This window comes from Eriocheir sinensis, chromosome 31 (genome assembly GCF_024679095.1).
Source record: "Eriocheir sinensis breed Jianghai 21 chromosome 31, ASM2467909v1, whole genome shotgun sequence".
In the NCBI taxonomy this organism is placed as follows: domain Eukaryota; kingdom Metazoa; phylum Arthropoda; class Malacostraca; order Decapoda; family Varunidae; genus Eriocheir; species Eriocheir sinensis.
Window position 1 is genome coordinate 8,156,241 of NC_066539.1, and position 22,809 is coordinate 8,179,049.

At 44.9% G+C, this 22,809-nt stretch overlaps 1 protein-coding gene across 14 annotated transcripts in view; it reads left to right on the plus strand.

Annotated features, from left to right (window-relative positions):
- The window catches only part of LOC127005851 (NGFI-A-binding protein homolog), a 193,014-nt gene extending 170,543 nt beyond the window's left edge, over positions 1-22,471 (plus strand). For 8 of the 14 annotated variants that reach the window (XM_050875129.1, XM_050875130.1, XM_050875136.1 and 5 more), the window contains 2 exons: positions 13,474-13,770; positions 14,682-22,471. In XM_050875129.1, coding sequence (XP_050731086.1) covers positions 13,474-13,770; positions 14,682-14,897 — 513 coding nt within the window. In that variant the 3' untranslated portion in view covers positions 14,898-22,471. The remainder of the gene's footprint in view (positions 1-13,473; positions 13,771-14,681) is intronic. The other 6 variants (XM_050875131.1, XM_050875135.1, XM_050875133.1 and 3 more) reach the window with 5 other exon arrangements.
- The last annotated feature ends 338 nt before the right edge of the window (positions 22,472-22,809 follow it).

Genomic DNA, 22,809 nt, shown 5'->3' on the forward strand with positions numbered 1-22,809 from the left:
AGGTAATACTGAAAAGGGAGAATAATTTGTGTATTAGCATAAACAATCTTTTCCCACGAGTATAAGGCGTCAGAGGAGGAGGGGGAAAAGGGGGAAAGGGGGAAAGGATTGCAGGTTTTTTTTCTTTTCCTTTTATTTTTTTTCCTCTCCCCTTATTTTTTCCTCGTTCTTTCCTCTAATTTGTTTCGTTTTCTTCCTTTCCTCCTCTTTTTCTCGTCTTCTTTCTTTCTTCTTCTTTTCGTCTTCTTCCTCTCCGTTTCTTTTGTACCTGAAGAGTAGAAAAATAAAGAAAATGGAAAGAGGGAGATAATTTGAAGTACGAGTCATTTGTCTGTTTATCTCTCTCTCTCTCTCTCTCTCTCTCTCTCTCTCTCTCTCTCTCTCTCTCTCTCTCTCTCTCTCTCTCTCTCCCACCCCCAACACACACACACACTATCAAAACATCATTACCTTTCTCTATTATTGTTTTAATTTAGTTTGACATAAAAACGAGAAAAAAACAGGAAATAAAACATGAATTCTAATTTACCTTGATTGAAAAAAAAATCAAAAGAAACATTTTTTTCATATTTTTTCTTACTTTCTAATCGTGTTTTCTCTTTTTTTTTTTCAATGTTAGTTTTTTATTATTCTTTTTTTTCCTCTCATTATTATGGTCGATAGTGGAATGTGAGAGTTGTGAGAACGAAGACTTATATATTTTTTTTAAGAGAGATTATTTTCTTTATTTTTTTATTTATCATCTTTTTTTCTTTCTTTTCTTCTTAACGGATTATATTCTGCATAAATCCGTAACAAATCCGGAGCCCTTCGTTGCTGTGCCGTGTCGAGAGGTCTGTTACATGATGAACTAAGAGAGAGAGAGAGGGGAAATGAGGAGGGGAGGACTGAGAGAGGGAAAAAAATGCTTATAAGGGTCCAGAAGCGTTGTAGTGCTATCCCCCCCCACCTCTCTCTCTCTCTCTCTCTCTCTCTCTCTCTCTCTCTCTCTCTCTCTCTCTCTCTCTCTCTCTCTCTCTCTCTCTCTCTCTCTCTCTCTCTCTCTCTCTCTCTCTCTCTCTCTCTCTCTCTCTCTCTCTCTCTCTCTCTCTCTCTCTCTCCTTCTGGGATTGTTTATTCGCAATGATTTCCAAAAACTACAACAGCGAAGACCACCACCACCACAACCACCACCACTACTACTACTACTACTACTACTACTACTACTACCACTACTACTACTACTACGAAACACTTCACCACAATGATTACAACAACTACTATTATAAAAGGGTAGAATAATCCCACTGTTCCTCCTCTTCCTCTATTACAACTACTACTACTACTAAACACACACACACACACACACACACACCACCACCACCACCACCGCCACACAATAAGCCGGCGGCCATCCCCCTGATCTGTCCTCTCTCTGTGGTTGTCAACAAAACTCATTTTCCCGTTCACAGAGAGACGATTTGTTGCTACATATTGCATAGGGACTGATTTATGCCCGTGTGTGTGTGTGTGTGTGTGTGTGTGTGTGTGTGTGTGTGTGTGTGTGTGTGTATGTGTGTAATTATGTATATGTTCGTACAAGCGATTTATCAATAGCCATGAGGGGAGGGAGGGAGAGAGGGATGCAGTGTGTGTGTGTGTGTGTGTGTGTGTGTGTGTGTGTGTGTGTGTGTGTGTGTGTTTCAGCCTCGGTTATTACTTTCTGTCTCTCTCTATGTGTTTATTTGTTTATGTATTTGCATTTCTAGTCTTCTCTCTCTCTCTCTCTCTCTCTCTCTCTCTCTCTCTCTCTCTCTCTCTCTCTCTCTCTCTCTCTCTCTCTCTCTCTCTCTCTCTCTCTCTCTCTCTCTCTCTCTCTCTCTCTCTCTCTCTCTCTCTCTCTCTCTCTCTCTCTCTCGACACATGTCATATCATACTCCTCGTCCTCATTTTTCATCACAAACATTTAAAACACCAAACTTCATAAAGCTTAATTGTGATGCTTTACCGCCCTCTATACACCTACAGAATGTGCGGGTGGTTTTTTTTCCGGGTTTTTTTTTTTTTCACACAATATTTCAACTCGTGCTAGAATGTGTATAATATAGAGTACTTTTATTTACTTGTGTGTGTGTGTGTGTGTGTGTGTGTGTGTGTGTGTGTGTGTGTGTGTGTGTGTGTGTGTGTAGAGGGGAGAAGGGGATGAAGGGGGGCGGGGTGGAGGAAATGGGCTTGTGGTGTGTGTGTGTGTGTGTGTGTCTGTGTGTGTGTGTGTGTGTGTGTGTGTGTGTGTTTGAGCGTTATTTAATATTTTCTGGCTCTGTATAAATCTGTTGTATAATCGTTAGTGAGTTCATTTTGACGCTGTGAATAATAAATAAGAGTTAGTGGTGGTGGTAGTGGTGGTGGTGGTAGTAGCGTATCGGCGTTGTTGGTGTTTGTCGTTGTTGCTGTTTGTTTGTTTGTGTGTTTGTTTGTGTGTGTGTTTGATATTAGTGTTTCTCGTTTTCGTCTCGTATTGTGTGTGTGTGTGTGTGTGTGTGTGTGTGTGTGTGTGTGTGTGTGTGTGTGTGTGTGTGTGTGTGTGTGTGTGTGTGTGTCTCTCTCACTTCCGCTGTTTCTTGCTGTATGTGCATTTTTTTTTTCTTTTTCGTATTTTCTATATTTTGCCTTTTTTTCTCTCTCTCTTTCTCTCCCCTTTTTCCGCTTTTTTTCAATTTTTAGTAATTTTCCTCCGCTCCATTTTTCTCTTTCTTTTTCCTTTCCCTTCCCTATTTTTCCCTTCTCTGTTATGTAAGTTTTCCTCATTTTTATTCCGAACTTTTTCCTTTTTCTTCTTTTTTTCCTTTATTTCCATTGTCCTTATTTTTTTTTGTTGTTCTTTTTATTTTTTTTCTTGTTTTTATTCTCGCTATATTCTTCTCTATATTCTTTATCCTCTTTTATCATTTATCTTTTATTGTTGCCTTTTTTCTGTCTCTGTTTCAATTTTCATTTATTTCGTTTATTTAATTATTTCTTTATCGCGTTTTTTTTCCTTCTTTACTTTTTTCCTTTCATGAATTTTCAGCCTCTCTCTCTCTCTCTCTCTCTCTCTCTCTCTCTCTCTCTCTCTCTCTCTCTCTCTCTCTCTCTCTCTCTCTCTCTCTCTCTCTCTCTCTCTCTCTCTCTCTCTCTCTCTCTCTCTCTCTCTCTCTCTCTCTTTCATCTTGTTCTCGCTTCTACTCAAGTTTCTTTTTAGTTTCCCTTCTTTCACTCCATACTTAAAACTTTCTCCTCCTCCTCTTCCCCCTCTTCCTCCTCTCCTCCTCATCTCTTTTACCCCCTCCACTTCTCCTCCTCCTCCTCTTCCTTTTTCTTGTCTATTTTTTCTGTCTTTGTATTCTGTTTTCTCTCTTCGGCATTTTCTCCTTCAGCGAATTTTTCTTCCTGTAATCTTTTTGTTTTCTTCTTTTTCTTCATGCTTCATCCGTTCTTTTCTTCGTGATCTCTCCCTGGCGCGATTTTTCCGGGATTTTTTTTTCTTCTTTATTCTTTCTGTCTCTCCTTTTTCGCTCGCTCCCTCTTTGTTTGATTTTCTGCCTTCTTGCTTCCTTGCCTGTTTGGTCATTTTGTAACTGTCTGTCTGTCTGTCTGTCTGTGTGTGCTGTGTGTGTGTATGTGCGTTGTTTCGGTTATTGGACTCATAGTACTTGTTTTCGTTTTTGTCTGTTTGTCTGTAAGTCTGTCTCATTTAGTCTGTCCCATTCCCCTTGTTGTTACCCTGTCTCTCCGTCTATCTATCTGTTCATCTGTCAGACTGTCTACTTCACTATATGACCTTATGGTTGTATCTCTGTCTGTCTGTCTACTGTTCTTTCTGTTTGTATTTGTCTATTTCTGTCTGTATATACATGTCTCAGTCACTGTTTGTCTGCCATATGTCTGTCTGTCAAATTTCTGTCTCTATGTGTTTGTATGTGTTTGTATCTGTCTATTCGTCTGTCTGTCCGTTTCTGTCTATCGAGCGGTATATGTGTTTATCTGTTTGTATAGCTATCTATCTATCTATCTGTCTGCCTGTCGGTCGGCCTGTCTGTCCCTGCGCGTGTTGACTGAACGGGCTGTTTATTATTTATTCAGTTATTAATTAATTTACGTGCCGCTCCTCGTCTATGTATCAAAGGCTGAATAATATATGGGGACGGATTTCGATTTTATGAGGATTGGAGCGGCCATCTCTCTCTCTCTCTCTCTCTCTCTCTCTCTCTCTCTCTCTGGCGATGGTGGTGTAGTTTGACTCATAACATCTCATCAAATAAGCTTCTCTCATTAATTTTCATCCTCTCCCTTCACTCCATCCATCACTTCCTCCTCCTCCTCCTCTTCCTTTTCGAGTCCAGCCATTTTGTTGAGGAGGAGGAGGAGGAGGAAGGAAGGAAAAAAGGGGGGAATGAAGAGAGGGGAAAATAAAGTAAAGAGAGGGGAAGGGAGGAAAGGATTAGGGGAAGTAGGAAGGGAAGGCATGAAAGAATGAGAGAGAGAGAGAGAGAGAGAGAGAGAGAATATGATTGAGGCAGAAAGGATAGAGAAAGCAAGATGAAAGGAAGCGAAAAGGGAAGACAGGGGAGATAAATAAAAAGAGAGAGAGGGAGAGAGAGAGAGCAAGGAAAAGAAGAAGTGGAGGAGGAGGAGGAGAGGAGGAATAAGAGGCAGAAGAGAAATTGTGAAAGAGCGAGCGAGCAAGAGAGAGAGAGAGAGAGAGAGAGAGAGAGAGAGAGAGAGAGAGTGGGTAGAAAGAATGCCTCACAAAAATTTTGGAAGTGAAAAAAAAAGAGAAGAGGAAAAACGTGCGAGTACAAAGAGTTGCACTTAGGCGAAGAAAGAAAGAAAGAAAGGAGGAAAGAAAGAAGGAAGGAGGGAAGGAAGAGGGAAGGAGAAACGAAGCAATCAAGCAATCAAGGAAGGAAGGAAGGAAGAAAAGAAGTTAGAAGGGAGAGAGGGAGAGAAAATGAAGGGAGAAAAAGAGGAGAGGGAACAAATAGACACTGAGGAAGGAGGCAATGATTAAAAAAAAAACAGGAGAGAGAGCGAGAATAAGGAGAATAAGGAGGGAGGGGAAAGAAAGAAAGGAAATACAAGAGAAAAAGGATAAGGAGAATAAAAAGAGATAGGAAATTCATAGACACTCACAAAGGGAAAATGAGGGAGGGAAATAGTGAAGGAAGAGAAAGAGAAAAGGAAATCAAAGAGACATAGAAAGGGAGAGATAGAACAAACAGAAAAAAAGAAGAAAAAAAAGCCAAAAAAGGAAAAAAGTAGAAATCAAGAGGATGGGAGCAAATAAAGACTAGATAGAGACAGAGGAGGAGGAGGAGGAGGAGGAGAAAAAAAAGGGGGGAAAAATAGAAAAAAACAAATAACAAAAAAACAATATATATCAAACCACCAAAAGAAAAATGAAAGATTAATGCATTGGGGATCAAGGGAAAGGGAGGGGAGGGGAGGGGAGGGGAGGGGAGGGGAGAGGGGAAGGGAGGGGAAGGCCAGTCCATTGTTTACTAGTAGCGGGGTTTGGCGAGGGCTGATTGGCCAGTCCGACCCGCGGGCAGAAAGAGGATTGGTCAGTATTGTGAGGATACTTACTGTTTGCCTTGCTACTGACCCCTCTTCTCCCCCTCATTCTACCCCCTCCTCCTCTTTCTCCTCCTCTTCCTCCTCCTCCTTCTCTGCCCCTTCTGCAACTTTCCTAATCTCTCTCGCTCTTCTCTTTTTATCTCACTTTCCTGCTAATCACTACTACTACTACTACTACTACTACTACTGCTGCTACTTTTACTACTACTATTACCGTACGATTCTTTTTTTCATTTTCCCTCCCTCTTCTTTTTCTCCTCTCCCTCGCCTCTGTACCCCTCCCTCCCTCTACAGTAGTCTATTTTCTTCTCTTCCTCTTCTTTCCCCTATCATCATTCTTCCCTCTCTCTCTCTACTTCGGCTCTTTAACTGTTTCCTTCCTTCCTTCATATCTGTTCCTTCGTTTGTTCGTCCCTTCCTTCTGTTTCATTCTTTTTTTCTTATTCTCTTGTCTTGGCCCTCCTAATTTATCTTCCTATTCTTCCTTTTCTCCTCTTGTGACATGTCCTCCTCCTATTAATGTCTCCTCCTCCTCCTCCTCCTCCTCCTGTCTTAATTTTCCTCCCCCTCCTTCCACCTTCTTTTCCTCATTCCTTCCTCCTTTATTTCGTTCGTCCTCTTCAATCTCGTCTACTCTCTTCCTCCTCCTCCTCCTCCTCCTCCTCAACCTGTCTCTTCCTCTCCTCCTCGACAGAAAAAAAATAGTATGTATAACTAAGGATTTAAAGAGAGAGAGAGAGAGAGAGAGAGAGAGAGAGAGAGAGAGAGTTATATGAGTTTGTTTATATCCCTTCCTCTTCCTCTTATTTTTCTCAGTCTCCCTCTTTGCCATTGCTTGTTGTCGTTCTTGTTGTTGTTATTATTATTATTATTATTATTATTATTATTATTATTATTATTATTATTATTATTATTATTATTATTATTCATTTCGTTATCACTTATGTTAAAGGGTAGTAATGACTGTAATAATAATAACAAAAACAGCAACCGTATTAACAACAACATCAGGAACAACAACAACAATAACAACAACAACAGCAACAACTACACTCCAGCATATATATATAACTTATTGCCAATAACATTTCCCCTCTCTATAGAGCCTCTTCCTCCTCCTCCTCCTCCTCCTCCTTCTCTTTATCTTTTACTGTTCTCCCTCTTCTATTTCATCCATCCATCCTTCATAACTCTCTCTCTCTCTCTCTCTCTCTCTCTCTCTCTCTCTCTCTCTCTCTCTCTCTCTCTCTCTGCCTGCCTGTTCGTGGGAGAGCTTTCAATTGTTCCTGAGCTCTTGATTAATTTTCCCAGGTAATTGCTTCCTATCAAAACCCTCCCCCCTTCCCCCTCCTCCCCCCCTCTCCCTCTCTCCCTTCCGCCTCCTCCCCTTCCCTCTTTCTCTTTCTCTTTCTCTCTCTCTCTCTCTCGCCAGTTATTTATTATTTTTTTCTTCGTCTCACGAGGGCGAGGGTGACGCAGGAAGAGGAAAGGAGGGAAGGACGTAGGGAGGGAAGAGATAATAAAGAGAGAGAGAGAGAGAGAGAGAGAGAGAGAGAGAGAGAGAGAGAGAGAGTAGGTATGTTTCATTTGTATTTCGTATTTCTTTTGTTTCTTTCTACATTAATTTAGGCCTATTTTATCTTAACTCTCTCTCTCTCTCTCTCTCTCTCTCTCTCTCTCTCTCTCTCTCTCTCTCTCTCTCTCTCTCTCTCTCTCTCTCTCTCTCTCTCTCTCTCTCTCTCTCTCTCTCTCTCTCTCTCTCTCTCTCTCTCTCACCTACATATATCCTTCCCCTTTGCTTTTATTTATTCTTCAATTCCTTCTCCTCCTCCTCCTCCTCTTCTTCTTTTTCCGCCTCCTCCTCTTCCTCTTATTCCGTCTCCTCCTCTTCCTCTGTTTCCTGCTTCGTCCCTCTCCATTCCATTTCCTCCTTCAAACGTCATCTCTCTCTTACTTTCTCTCTCTTTTTTCTCACTTTCTCTCATTTCTTTGCTATTGTTTCCTGGTATTTTTTTCCTTACGTTCCCTTTGGTCCTCCTCCTCCTCCTCCTCCTCCTCCTCCTCCTCCTCCTTCGTGCCAGCCATCAGTTTGTGTTTAATATGAATGGAAGGAAAAAAAAAAGGATTGCATTGTTGTGGTTTTTTTACGTTGGTTTGTCTTGTTTTCATGTTTATTGTCTTACTGTGTCTTTGGTCTGTGTGTGTGTATGTGTGTGTGTGTGTGTGTGTGTGTGTGTGTGTGTGTGTGTGTGTGTGTGTGTGTGTGTGTGTGTGTGTGTGCTCATGAAATTCAAAAATGTCTGTTGTTTCTTTGCTTGTTTTTTAATCTGTTTGGCATTATACAACTGCTCAACTGTCTATGTATGTATTTATATCTATTTATTCATTTATTTGTTTGTTTCTATATTTATTTGTTTATTCCTTGAGCTCTTTATTAATCTGTATGTCTATCTCTATGTATATCGTCAGCCCTTCCGCTCACTCCACTTTTTCCACTTGCGTTGTCTATGAATCTTCCTATCTATTTGTCTATCTTCCTGAATATCATTTATCACTATCCTCTAAAACCCTTTCCATTGTCTTTCTTTGTATCTATTTATCCATCTATCTGTCTGTGTCTGTTTATCATTTTGTTCCACCTCTTGCCAGCGCTTTCCTTACTCTTCGTCTTTTCAGTCTGTCTGTTTGTCTGTCTATCTGTCTACCTCACCCTAACATCTCTCTCTCTCTCTCTCTCTCTCTCTCTCTCTCTCTCTCTCTCTCTCTCTCTCTCTCTCTCTCTCTCTCTCTCTCTCTCTCTCTCTCTCTCTCTCTCTCTCTCTCTCTCTCTCTCTCTCTCTCTCTCTCTCTCTCTCTCTCTCTCTCTCTCTCTCTCTCTCTCTCTCTCTCTCTCTCTCTCTCTCTCTCTCTCTCTCTCTCTCTCTCTCTCTCTCTCTCTCTCTCTCTCTCTCTCTCTCTCTATCTCTATCTGTGTGTCTATCTCTTTACAGTCTCACCATCCCTCTCTGTTTTCCTTCCCTCTCTCTTCAGCTGTCTATCTATCTGTCTGTTTGTCTGTCTGTCCGTCCATCTGTCAGTCTTATCTCCCCTCCTGCGTCCTCCCCTCCCCCCTCCTCCCCCATCCCCCCTTCTTCCCCCTCCCCCCTTATCTTTCTTTCACGGCGTGTTCTGATATGAGTTGAATGTTTTACCAGATTGTTGATTGTTTTATTTTTTTTTTTATTTCTGCTGTCTCGAAGTTTTGTTTTGTTTTCCTCTCTCTCTCTCTCTCTCTCTCTCTCTCTCTCTCTCTCTCTCTCTCTCTCTCTCTCTCTCTCTCTCTCTCTCTCTCTCTCTCTCTCTCTCTCTCTCTCTCTCTCTGTTGCTTGTCTGTTGCCGCCGCTCCTGTTGCTGTCACTCATGTTGTTGTTGTTGTTGTTGGCGTTGTTGTTGTTGTGGTGGTGGTGGTGGTGTTAGGATGAGTTTGTTATTGTTTTTATTTTCTTTTTATCATATTTTAAACGCTATTGTTTTTGCGAGTATTTTTACTCGTACATACACCACCATACACACCCTATAAAAATGTTTGTGGCGAATAGTGTCCCCTCAAAAAAATAATAAATAGAGAAACGAATAAATAAACAACATCGAAATAATTAGCTGCCAAACAATAGGGTTCACAGTTCATTCAGTTCCAACAGTCTAGAATTTTAATGAACACTTTCTACTATATTACTATCATCATTTCGTCACTAACTCAAGGAATCCCGAAGAATCTTGCATCTAAAGTTTTGAACGCAATAATCAAACAACGATTCAACAACTAATATATCCCTCAATAAAGACTGATCAAAGAGATTGTTTATAGAAATTAGATCATTCTTCTCATATAACCATAAAAACAAAGACAAGAGTAAGATAAGACAATTCGGCTAGAGTTTTTTACATTTTGCAAGAATAAGGAAAATCAGATATATTTATTTATTTATTTACATCTTACATAGTGCAACGAGTGTAATTATACCGATGAACGCTGCTGGGGGGAAAAAAAGATAGAATACTTGTTATATTATGTATGGTTTGAATCGTACATGTTACCAATAGTTCTCAAATAACTAGAAAAACACAGGCGTAGTATATATAGATACAACTGTTTACTTTAACGTACGCAGCCCGCACTAGCAGCCTTCCTTTCAATAATTCTGGCAATAATATGCAACTGTTTCCTCCCCCGTCTCTTCTCCCTTCCCTCACCGGCGCTAACCTCTCACACTTTTTACACCGCCGGAGAACGAGGAGCAGGGAGACATAAAAGGGCATGCATAAAAGAAAGACAAAAGAAGAAAAAAAGAAAGGGAGAAACCCGCAGCATATAGCAACTGCAAAGAAGAAGAAAAGAAACCAAACTAACCAAATAAGAGATTATCAAAATGAGCGATCTACAGGTGTCTTGGTGCGCTCTCTCCTCCCCTCTTGGCAGCGCGGGCGAGCGAAATACCTGAGGATCAACCTGAATTTGTCACATCTTTAGCGCCGGTTCGCTAAGATCGGGGGAAAAAGCGAAGATTTCACACGCAAATGGCGGCGGCGGTTCGGGGAAAGCTGCATATGTTTGTGTTTGTTTGTTTTTCGTATGGTGTTTTTTTTTTTTTTTTTTCTTGATGGAGTCTTCTGCTGCTGCCAACCCTTAATGAGAGAGAGAGAGAGAGAGACATACAAACAGAGAGCAAGACAGAAACACAGACATACAGAAAACAGACAGATAGACACAAAATAAGACACAAATACAGACATATAAACAGTGAAAAAGAGAGAAAGAAAGAAGAGAGAGAGAGAGAGAGAGAGAGACACTTTACTTATTGAAACGATATCCAGACAGTGATATTTGTTGTTCTAAATCCACCAAGTGTCCTGTGTTGCTGTTGGTGTGCTGTGTATGTGTCCCAGGTGTTGTGTGTGTCTCCCCAGGTGTTGTCATTAATTGCCAGGTGGTTAAATTCTGACCAAGTCACCTGTTACCATTATTATCATTATTTTTTTTCTAAGTCACCGTTGCATAAAGTCACCATCCTCATTCACCCACGCCTAATAATTAACTCATTCCTAAGAGTTCACTAACTTCTAAGTCGTCTAGCCATCAATAGGAGCTAATGCGTAAATATTTATAGTCATTAACCTCAAACCCCAAAAGCCTAATCATTCTTATATACCTAACTTACCTCACCGCATTCCCTTACCTCACCTTCCCTTTCCCTTACCTTACCCTACCTGAGTATCTGTCTACCTACCTGTCTGTCTGTCTATCTATATCTATTTTATCGTACCTTTCAAACCAGCCTACCAACTCCTCCGCTTCTTCCCTTCCTTCATCTCTCTCTCTCTCCCTCTTTCTTTCTTACCGTTCTCCCCTCTTCTTCCATTTGCTTCCCTCTTCCTTACTTTCATCTTCCCCTCCCCCTCTCTCGCTCTCCCTTTCTCAAAATTCTTTCTTTCCTTCTGAGTCTTCCCTCCTGCGTCTCTCTCTCTCTCTCTCTCTCTCTCTCTCTCTCTCTCTCTCTCTCTCTCTCTCTCTCTCTCTCTCTCTCTCTCTCTCTCTCTCTCTCTCTCTCTCTCTCTCTCTCTCTCTCTCTCTCTCTCTCTCTCTCTCTCTCTCTAGTTATCACATATTGTTCTTTGCCATGTCTTACTTTTATCAATAATCCCCTTCTTACTTTTATATTCCTCCTTTAGTCTCTCTCTCTCTCTCTCTCTCTCTCTCTCTCTCTCTCTCTCTCTCTCTCTCTCTCTCTCTCTCTCTCTCTCTCTCTCTCTCTCTCTCTCTCTCTCTCTCTCTCTCTCGCTTCCTCCTCTCCCCTTCTTTATTTTTCCTCTCTTCCCTCCCAATTCTTTATAGTTTCTCATTATCCTCCTCCCTCCATCACCATCAGTGTCGGATCAACCTTCTCATTCTCTTCTCTTCTCTTCACTTCTCTTCATTTCTCTTCTTTCATCCATATTCCCTTCCGTTAACATTTTTTCCCTCTTTCTCGTATATCATTATCCTTGTCGTTCGGTAATGCGTGAAATTTATGTTTTCTTCTTGCTTTCTCTTTTTTTTTTTTTTTTTTTTGAATGCCCTGCTTGATCGCTTTATTCAGACTTCCCTCTCTCTCTCTCTCTCACACTCTTTCTCAGTATCTCTCTTTTTGATCATGGTTTTTTTTCTATCTCTCTATCTCTCAATCTATTTCCCTCCGTGTCTCTGAAGTGCCAGGCTCGCTCTCTCCCTCTTGGCTTAATCAAATTGTTATATTATTTACTCAACTTCTTTTCTTATCTCTATATTTTTATTTTATTTTTTCCTCGACACTCCTCCTCTTCGTCCCCCTCTCTCTCTTCCTGCTCCTCCTCCTCCTGCATTCTTCTAAATCCATCTTCTCTCTCTCTCTCTTTCTCTCTCCTCCCCCGTTAGCTTTCCCCTGTCACCTTTTTTATAATGTATTTCTTATCTTTGCTCGCACTCCCTGTCTCGCTCTCTGTCTTTCATATTAATCATGATTCTCACCTTTCTTCAAATGATTATCACATTCTTTTTCGTTACCCTCAGTTTTTATCCGCTTTTTTTCTCTCGCTCCACCTTTCTCTCCCCTTCTTGATCTTCTCCCCTCCTCGTCCTCACCTGAGTTTGCCTTCCCTCCCCTCATCTGCCCGTCTTCCCACCTGTCGTTCCATCAAACACACCTGCCCATCACCTTCACTTTCTAACCTTGATTAACGCCTCTATCCCCTTATACTGTTACCCTTGTCAACTCTTTATCTCACCCTTATCTCACCTCTTTTGCACTCCTCCCCCTTCCATTATTAAACCATTCCTTCTTACCCCTCCCCTTTCTTCTTTTCCGTCCCCTTCTTTCTTTATTCCTCCCCCTTCCATTCTTAACCATTCCTTCTTACCCTTCCCCTTTCTTCTTTTCCTTCCCCTTAGCTTTCCTTATTCCTCTCCTTTCCATTCTTAACCATTCTTTCTTATCCCTCCGTTTTCTCCTTCTTTTCCCCTTAATTTTCCTTTTTCCTCCCCTTCCATTCTTAACCATTCCTTCTTATCCCTCCGTTTTCTCCTTTTTCTTTCTCCTTCACTTCCCTTAGTCATGTTATCCTACCTCCTCACCCTTACCTTATTACCCTACCTCACCCTATTTACCTAATCTTACCTGCCTTGCCCCCGCGCGCTTCGTCTTCCTCAAATCCTCATCTCCCTCGTCACTCTGTTCGTGCTAATCTTCTTTACCGTTAATTTTTATCCTGTTGTCCTATTTTCATTATCCATCCTCTACTCCTCCTCCTCCTCCTTGCTCTTGTCATAACCTCCTGCCCTTGCCTCTTGCCTCAGTCTCTTACCTTAACGCCACCCTTGTCCTTGCCCCAGATTCTCTTGTCCCAAACTCTTTCCCTAGACCCAGCTTTGAAACCATCCCTTGCCCCAACTCTATCCTTACCTCCCCCGCCCCACATACACTCCCTACATTAACCCCGTACTCCATATTGTCACCCTCTTAAAATAATTGCCTAAGTCATTTTTCATCAAATTTTAAACATGACGTCCATTTTTGTATAGTTGCCTTCGTCATTCAGGGTTCGAGTGTTATAGAATTGGCCTTTTCATTTCCCCCTAAATCTTAAGCCAAATGAGATAATGACAGTTCTTTTCTGATTTCCTGAAAAATAGAAAATAATGACTTAGGCGGTTTGTTTACGAAGGTGACGATATACTACCTCCTACTTCTACCCCAGACCATACATGAACCTATCCCTTCCCTTAGGCCCAGTCCTCCTCCTTGCCCCCATGCCCCCAGCCCCTCCCCAACCCCCTCGCGTCTCAGCTCTCGCTTGCCCGTCACCATTCACCTCTAATGTCACCAGTCGTACCTACAGCAGCTGGTGCAGGACACTCTAGTCGACGAAGGGCTGCGTGTGGTCAAGGAGTCCCTAAACCAACAGAAAGACCCTGTGTCTGGCGTCCGTAACCAAGACTCCTCTTCCTACCCGCGCGCCCCTCAGCCGCAGGGGGCGCAACAGGACGGGGTCACGGCCAACAAGCACAACTCAGCCCCCCCCACCGGCACTGTCCCCACCTCCACCGCGGCTCAAGGCAGGCTCGTCTCCCCCCCTACCACCTACTCGGAAATGTTCTCCTACCCCGAGAATAAGGTGAGGAAGGTAATGACTGTTGATTCCTCATTACTTCTCCTCTCTGGTCTCCTTTTTGGTGTTGTTTGGACTGCCTGGTTTTGGAAGTCGCGCTGCTGGTGGGTTCTCCTCACCCAATCGCCACGACCCTCGCCCTCGTCCCCCACATCGCCCCACCCCCCCTCCTTGACCGCCCCCACCACCCCAACCACCACCCGTCCGCCTACCATGCTCTGACCCACATCCTCCTCCTCCTTCCTTATCTGACCCATCCTTATCCTCCTGTCCTATCCACTACGCTCCCGTGCCGCCTCTCACTCCTGCCTGGCACTGCATCCCCCCCTCCCCCCCTCCCCACTTTCCCTTTTCCCCTTCTTTCCTAATGTGGGAAGGAAGGTCTTTTGAGGTGCCCAACCGCTGCTCCTCTACTTATTCTTCTTCCTCCTTTCTTCCCTCTCTGTATATCATTCCTCTTCCTCCCTCCTCTTCTCCGTCCCTCTCCTGCCTCCCCTCTTATCCATCTGTATGTATTTATTCTTTTTCTGTTCGTATATGTTTCACACACACACACACACACACACACACACACACACACACACACACACACACACACACACACACACACACACACACACACACACACACACACACGTATTACCACTCGTTATCTGTGTCGTGTCTCAGTTAACGATTAAAAAATTAGAGAATAAAAAATAGTATCTAGGAAAATAACAGGAAACATACGGACAACAAGACGTACAGTATGTGTGTGTGTGTGTGTGTGTGTGTGTGTGTGTGTGTGCGCGCGTGTCTAGGTTTGCATGTGTATGATGTGTGTATGTTTGTATGGTTGTGTGTTTGTATGTATGTATGTATATGTGTGTTGATGTATACATGCCTGCGCCTCACCTGCAATCACTAACCAGGTGTCTCTCCGGCAGGTGCTTTCCTCCAGCCAAGGCAACATCATCGCCGTGGCCAACCCGGCGCTGTCCATGTCCGCGGCGATGGCCAACTCGCAGATGAGCGACGAGGAGCGCCACATCTCGGCGCTCTACACCCTCAGCCAGACGGTGGGCGCGGCCGCGGCAGCACGCAACAACAGCAACTCCATCAAGCAGGAACCCAACTCACCCGGGGCCACCAAGCCGGAGTAGCCGCCCCCGCCCTCGCCCTCACCTCCCCCCGGCGAGAGGAGAGGGACTCTTGTCCTCCCGCCACCCCAGCCTGTCCTCCTTTCTCCTCCCAGCCTCGGGGCCCTAGCTGACCCCGCTGCAACCACCACCATCACCATACAACCTCCGCCGCCGCCGCCACACCCTCCGCCGGGCCCGTACAAGCGCCCAGCTGTCTATCCTCCAACCCCGCCCCGCCAGCCCCGCCCCGCCAGCCCTCAGCACCGCAACTCAGACGCCCCCCAGCATGGTGGCGCCCCGAGCACCACAGTTCCTCCCCAGCCAACACAACACACCAGCAGCAGCAGCAGCGTCCAGGTCTCCAGCGCAGCCGGTGACTTCCTGCACAACTGCCGGAGACCCGCTGTTCCCCGGAGACTTCCATGAACGTGTTGAACCCATCGCCACCCCTGGCCCGCCGCCCCCAGGCCCGGCGCGCTGCGGGGCCGTGTCTGTCGTCTGGCCGCCTCAGCACCGCTGCCTCTGACGCACCCGAACTCTCCTCATATATAGTATTTATAGCTAAGGTTTTTATCCTCAGTCCAGTAGTGGTGATGTGTCAGCGGCGAGACGTGTCGTGAAGAGATGCACAGACTGTAATAGACAGGAGTGTTGCATGGACTGTGTTCTTGTGTTGTGAGAATAGTGTTGGTGCGTGCCGGCCACAGCATAAGTCACATATTGATTTGACATTTGTAAGCAACAGATAAAGTCAGAGGACAATACATATAAATATGCACGTGACTGTAATTATTAAGTAACATGCAATGATGATGATGATGGTGACAGTCCTGCTTCATGCCATACAGAATGTTAGTAGATGGATCGATGCATTATGTTTAGAGGACAAAAATGTGAGGGTTCGAAGTTCAGCCGAGAAATGTGTTTTCGCAGAAGTTATGTCCTTATGCGGAGTTTGAGGGAAACTCCTTCCATGAGACTTTTGCCAAAGAATAGTCGAGATTTAAGTAAACTGGGACTGCTGCTTGGAGCGTCGTGGCGCGTCGTCGTCGTGGGCGTCGTCGTCGTCGTCGTTGGTGTAGAAGAAAGTAATTTCTGGTTCCTTAACAGTACAATGTGAACACTTTATTTTCTCGCTCCCCTGCAAACAAACAAACGTAAGAGATAGTTACTCACACCAGTCAAGCTGTCAAGCCTCGGCCCATTATGTACTCCTCCTGAAGCCCAACAACCAACCCTCAGCGTGGCAGCCCTGCGCGGCGCGGCACCGGAGGACGCAGACAGACGCCTCAACACAACAAATTACTCGAAGCCTCTTTTGTTAGTACAAGTATGAAGCCGTCAAGCACCTTCACCCCATTACTGTGCTGTCGCCTCGCCTGTGTATCCCCCGCAGTCCCCAGGCAGCCCCCATACAGGCAGGCAGCCCCGTCTCATACCCTGCTGGGGTGGGAGGGGGGGGGGAGCAACAAAGAGGAGGCGCAGTGAAGAGATCAGCAACAACGCTGGTTTGCATATTGATCTCAAGTCTGCTCGTGACCTTTATGTATCATGGAAAGATGGGATCACAAACACCCCTTCACAGCATCCTGGACACTGATCATAACAAATGTCACTCTCATTCGTACCCCCGAGCTCAGGGCTGCACAAAAATGTTACCTTCCACAGAGTAAACAAACAGTGACTTGATCATCCCTAAGCCATATTCACGCCTGGCGACAGTGACTTGTCTTTGGTTCCTTTTGCTGCTTCTTCGAGGTGGAACGAACGAAAACAAGTCAGAAACCCAATCACTGAGACACTCCCCGGAATGTACGTAGGTGGAGATCCGGGAAGCTGAGGTGAATGTGGTTTAAACAAAAATCTGACCTGTGGCCGTGGTTTAGTTATATCTGTCCATTATTTGAAACCTCAGCAGGTGGGATCGGTAGTTCCTTATCGTTAGTCGTGGCACCCGGTCAGACCCCGACACTGTGACGCGTGGCGGGGTGAATAGCGGGGCGGGGCGGGGCGGGGCGGCAGGGCTGCTCCAACCATGTGCTGCGACTCCATCCTCGTGTTGATGATCCCCCTCAGTCCCTGGCAGTCATCGTTATCATCAGTCACCGGAATAACCACACGCAAGCAAGCACTGGGACAGGTGTCCATGAGCCTACGCAGCTGGTGTGGCACTGAGGGGTGCGAGGTGCCATCCCTGGAGTGGCTGGCCCTGCAATGCCTGCCGCCCTCACCAGGCCCTCCACGCCTCCTCAGCCGCTCACGCCAGGCGGCCTTCGTGCCCCACCCCAGGTTTCATCATCATCAAGGGAGGCAGGCAGACTCTTCGTGTCCCCAGCCAGCCTCACTGTCTCAGCATCCGGGGCGTCCTAATCGTTGCGTGGGAGTTGACTGTGATAAGTGAGCTACGCTGCCAGACACACGGGCGGCGGGTGTGCTGTCCGCTGCTTGGCTCACCCCTCCAACGCGAGGCTCCTCCAGAGTGTGGCTCATCATGCACACCGTCACACTTACATTTTGTTTATATTCAGATTAATGACTTAAGTAAGGTTTTGTGTAGGGAATATCAGGAATTATTTCTTAAAGATGGTGATCGAAGTGTGCCATGATGTGACAGCCGAGGCGAGACCTGCCGCCTTGAGGCCTCGAGCGTTGGAGCGCTGAGTCGAGCGAGACTGACAAAACTTGCTTTGCATTTGTGAACTTTAGGCGACGAGATAATGATTCCTGTAGTAAGTGTAGATATTACCTTAGACTGATGTACTGTAGTTCACGTGGCTTCCTTAGCGGAGCCTAGTCGGTGTACCTGTCTACAAATTATGTCAAGTGGAGAGCGGGAGTGGCTCTGTTTCCTATGCTGCTGAGACTACAATATGAAAGACACCTGTACTGTACCACATGTACCACCTGTAATATACACCCCCGGCGGCGGCCCCGGCCCCGGTCCGCCCCTCGCGGCGGACCGGCAAGCCTCCGGGCCGCCGCCGCCACAGCCGCAGGGCCGCCACCCACAGGCGGACCGTCAAATACTGATTTTCGATAGTCCAGACGTGTCACAACAGCTGCGCGCCACGAGTGTCTGGTGCAAATGTTTCTTTGTCTCTCTTTGGTTAGTTTCTAGTCCTTCCTCACACTCAGTACAATGTTATCATGTTTTGTATCGCAATGAGGAGAGTTTAGTGGCAAGACGAACATGCTCATCACTGAATCATAAGATCGAGGTTGACAGTCAGTACGTCCTGCCACGCATCACCTGCCCGTCACTGCTCGCGGCACCTTGCGGGGGGCGGCGCCCCAGCATTCCTGAGCACCGCCACCAGCCAGGGCCGCCGCTGCTCGTCCCAGGAGGTGGATTGTCGGTCTGTGTCCCGCGCCGCAGAGGGACTGCCGGGAGACGACGGTGAAAATATCGAAAAACATTTTTGACGCCAAGTTTTACGCCCCGAGGCCTCTGTAGACCACCTGGCTGCTGATCTCTGATAAAATGCAGGTTAAAGCTGGCTCGAGTCCCCCTGAGGTAATGAGGTCACCGGATTTAAAAGATTTGTCATGTTAAGAGCACTTGTTCGATTCTTTAGTTCGGCGGTGTAAGCATTTTTCCGCCGCGCCGCCAGTTCCCGGGGGAGGCAACAGGAGTTAATCAAAGCATAACTCGGGCTCGGAATCGTTCCAAACATCATCACCTGCAGCTTTTTTGTTTGCATGTAGCGGCCTCTACGCGTTATTCAAGACCCGGGACACAATGGTTTCCCCTGCACATCGCTGAGGCCAGAGATGGGTGCAGGCTCCCCATACTGCCGTGAATGAGCGACTTACACGTATTAGTTGAGTACATCGTAAGCGTGTGTAATACCAACGGTTCCAGCGCACAACGGTAACACTAACGGTAACAGCAACAGAAATACAAGCAGTACACGCACGTAAAGTAATGAACTATCAGACGATCCTTATTTTTATTTCACTCACTCAGAAAACGAAGCTGTTGCCTAAACGCCTTTGAAAGACATATGTATTTTTTCGTACTTGTAATATACTCCCACCTTTAAGTACAATACATAAACAACACATGCTTTCCTTTAATATAGTAACACCACGCGTAGAGGTTATCGCTTGAGGAAAGTATATATAAAAAAGTAATAACGTTAAAATTTCCTACCTGTAAACTTCCTGCTGTGGACGCGTGCCGTTGGGAGTCACGTGACGTAGATCAGTCTTCGGGTAGCTAAGTGATGGGTGGGTGTGATGGATTACGTTCCCTGGATATACGGTCATGGGCGGCGGCGGTAGACACTCAAGGTATGTGAAGTGATAAAGAATTTTGGTTGCCTTTGTGGGAGTAGAAAATGTTTAACCTAGACTTTGAAACGAAATAGCCCCCAACCGTTTTGCAAGATCTCCGTCAAAGCGTCCATGATTTATTCCTATTTCTTATTCCTCCGTCCCTTAGCTTTCAAAGGGAATCTGAGTACGAAAAAGGATCGGTAATTCAAGGAGGATCTGAGTTTGTAAAAGGATCAGCAGCGGGGAAAAAAGGATCAGGCAAGGGGGATATGAGTTTATTAAAGGATCAGCAGCGGGGAAAAAAGGATCAGTCAAGGGGGATATGAGTTTATTAAAGGATCAGCAGCGGGGAAAAAAGGATCAGGCAAGGGGGATATGAGTTTGAAAAAGGATCAGCAAGTCGGTAATATACTCTGGGCGAGGCTTGGCAAGACGCGGGACGAGCTATCAAGGGCAGAGAAAAGTTACTGACCATCGTTTTCGAATGCTCGTTTACTTGTCATTTATCAACTCGTACTGACCATGGTTTTTGAGTGCTCGTTTACTTGTCATTTATCAACTCGTACGTTTGGCCAACGTTAGCAAAGACAGGCTATAGTCATACTGAAGGGTGATAGTGACATTCAAGTTATATATTTACAAGCAGAAACAAGTACTGACACGATTGAAATACGACTCATAACTGCCGAAGGACTACAAGCTATTACATTGAGTTGCCAGTGGTCGTCGAATCATTCTGAAAAGCGTATCGTTCTGTACCTAAGGAATATAAGAAGTTTTGATATTGTGGAAAGGTTACTTTAAATGTTGTTGATTATAGATATCAAGTGGTAACAACACCTGGTCAACCGATAACTGCAAAGCGGTGTATAGCTAACTAGGCTGTCACGAGTTAACTCAATGCCATCTTGCGTTTTTGTATGTGCTGATAATTCGTTACTGTTTTCTGCTATTTTCTGACCAGTTCATCTTGCCATTAACTCCCTCTGCGTGCCCTCCTCACATTATACAAAAAGGTGTTTCTTCACTGTAAAGAGTAACCAGCCTGTTTCATCCATTCGTTTTCCGTCACCCAGTTCACTCAAACATCGGAATTCAGCAAGGCCCGGTCACTGTACAGATACGATGAACAGGAATACTATCTACAGTGCGAAAGTTCCATGATAGGATGATGTACATTAATGTGAATAAACCCCCCATCTCTCCCCCTCCCCCTCCCTTTACCTTCCCACAGCCCCTCCATCTCCCCCGCCCCTCCACCCAAGAATCCTTTTCCTCTGTTCTCAGTGTGTCGCCTTAGACAGGCCAACTTTTGACTTAAGTACCTAACTGTTTGTACATAATGACTCACGCTGCCCCTGCCCCCAACCCCACCTCCCCCATGACAAGAGTGTGGCTACAGGTGACGCGTGTACGTAACCTTAGTGGCTGGAGACATACAAACATACATGCACACATACAGAGGGGCTGCTCGCAACAAACCCCTGTAGGCTCAGTGTGGAGTGTTGTATGGCAGCCCCCCGCGACCATTCTCAACACATTATTGTAAATACTACTTGCCTCTTCTCACTACCAAGCAACACTAGAGGATATCGTTGTTGTTACAAATTTCCTGTTGCAGTCTGCAAAGCTAAATGTCGACTTTAAACCTTCTGTATATTTTTATTTTTGGGGATATTTCATGGATTTTCAGCGGCGAATCTCGAAGCAACATCACTCATTGTACATACATTTTACCTGGATGACGATGTTTCATTAATACCAGGTTAGAATCGCAGCCTCGGAGCGGTATTTTAACCTGAAATCTGAAAGGTCACGTCCCCTTTGCCATGCGTATAGTGTTAAGTCAGCCCTCCCCCCTCAGCCGGCCATGCAGCCCCCACATCAAACACCTCCATCACCAACACGAGGCGAGAGGAGCGATTCTGGCGTGATATTCGTGAGGATACACACAACCTGGAGCCTATTGGATGCATCTCCTTCCTTTATACCCTGTTTTTGTGTACGTAACTCCCCCGTCCTCCCCCGCCTCCTCCTGTTCCTCTTCCTGCTCCATGTCCCTCCTCTCCTCCTCCTCCTCCTCCTCCTCCTTGAGCCACTCGCCCCCACCTCTCTCCACTTTTGGCGGTATAACAGACCGTTCGCTGATCACCGAAGGCGCCCCCCCTTCTCAGTAAGCTGTAAGACCACTACCACCACCATCACCCACCACCCAAGCAAACTCCATTGTAAGCAAACAGACAGGATCCATCAATTAAAAAGATGAACGTTTTTGTGCTGTGTGTACATAATATATTCTGTGTAAACACGTGAACGAGTTGATATCAAATTTTGAGCTAATTATAAACCAGTTCCTCCCCACCCTCTCTCCCTCTTCCTCATCCTCTCTTCTTCCTCCACCTCCTCCTTGTCCACTTCTTCCCTTCATCCCTCCTCTCGCCCACCCCCTTCCTTCCCTCCACTCCCTCCCACCTCCCAAATATCGCTGTGTTTGTACGAAAAGATGTGAGCAGCCCCTGAAAGATGTGATGATGACGATGATGAACATTTTTTGTATGAAGTCTTCGTATTGCAAAAAAAAAAAATACAGTAATAATATTAATAATAAAAAGTGTAATATAGTAAATAATTAAGTGAAGCATAAATTATCAATGTTGAGCAGTGGACATAGATAGCCTAATGCAGCATTCACGGATCAAGCATTTTATTCTCTTCTCATTTTCTTCTAATCTTAGTTGTTGGTAAACCATATCACACCACTCCATTTGTTGTTGATTTTGTTTGTTAGTTTACCTTTTTATTTTTATCAGCAAAACATGTTAACGAAAAGACAAAACACATTTGGCGAGGACTGCAAGTGCTGTACTACATTAAATACCCAGATTCAAATGCAGTACTTCATCCCTCTCCTTTTTATCTCCCCCGCCGCTCCCCCTTTATACCCCACCACCACCACCACTACCACCACCACCACCATACACATACACATAGACGATACATCCATAAAAAAATAAAATAAAAATAAACTAAGGAATCATACTGTATCCACGAGCTAGCATTATAATTTATTCTTGTGAGTCAGTGGATGATTAATAATAAAAAATTACAAAAATCTGTTTCCCACCATAAGAGTAAGTTTGTGGCTGGCGGGGGTCGCGGGGCGGGGGCGGCGGCCTTGCTAGGGAGGGTCGGGTCAGCGCGCCGCCGCCCGCCGCCCCGCCAAGCCCTTTGTCTCGACCCGGCAGCTGCCAGACCACCGTGTTGATGCTCATGTGTTTGTAAGCACAGAAGAAAAATAAAGTCTGATATTGTGATGAGTATTCGATTATGTGACCCCTCCACTGGTACTTAAGATCTTGAAGAAAAAAAAAGTAGCTAGCTTTTTTTTTTTTTTTTTTTTTTTTTTTATATAATGGTTCCTAATCAATACTTGGTTTCATTTCGGATGGTGAGTATTCTTGTCTATGTTAACTAGTAAATTATCGTTTTTAGAGAGATAGAGAAGATTGAATGTGGTACTGGGATTTACCAAGAATTTTTTGCATCACCCTGTTCTAGTCCAAAGCCTGTACTTTTAGATCAGTAAAGTAACTAAAGTTATGCCCTCATTTTATAATCTAAATAGCGTTTGCTGTAGTATGAAAGCCCTTTACCC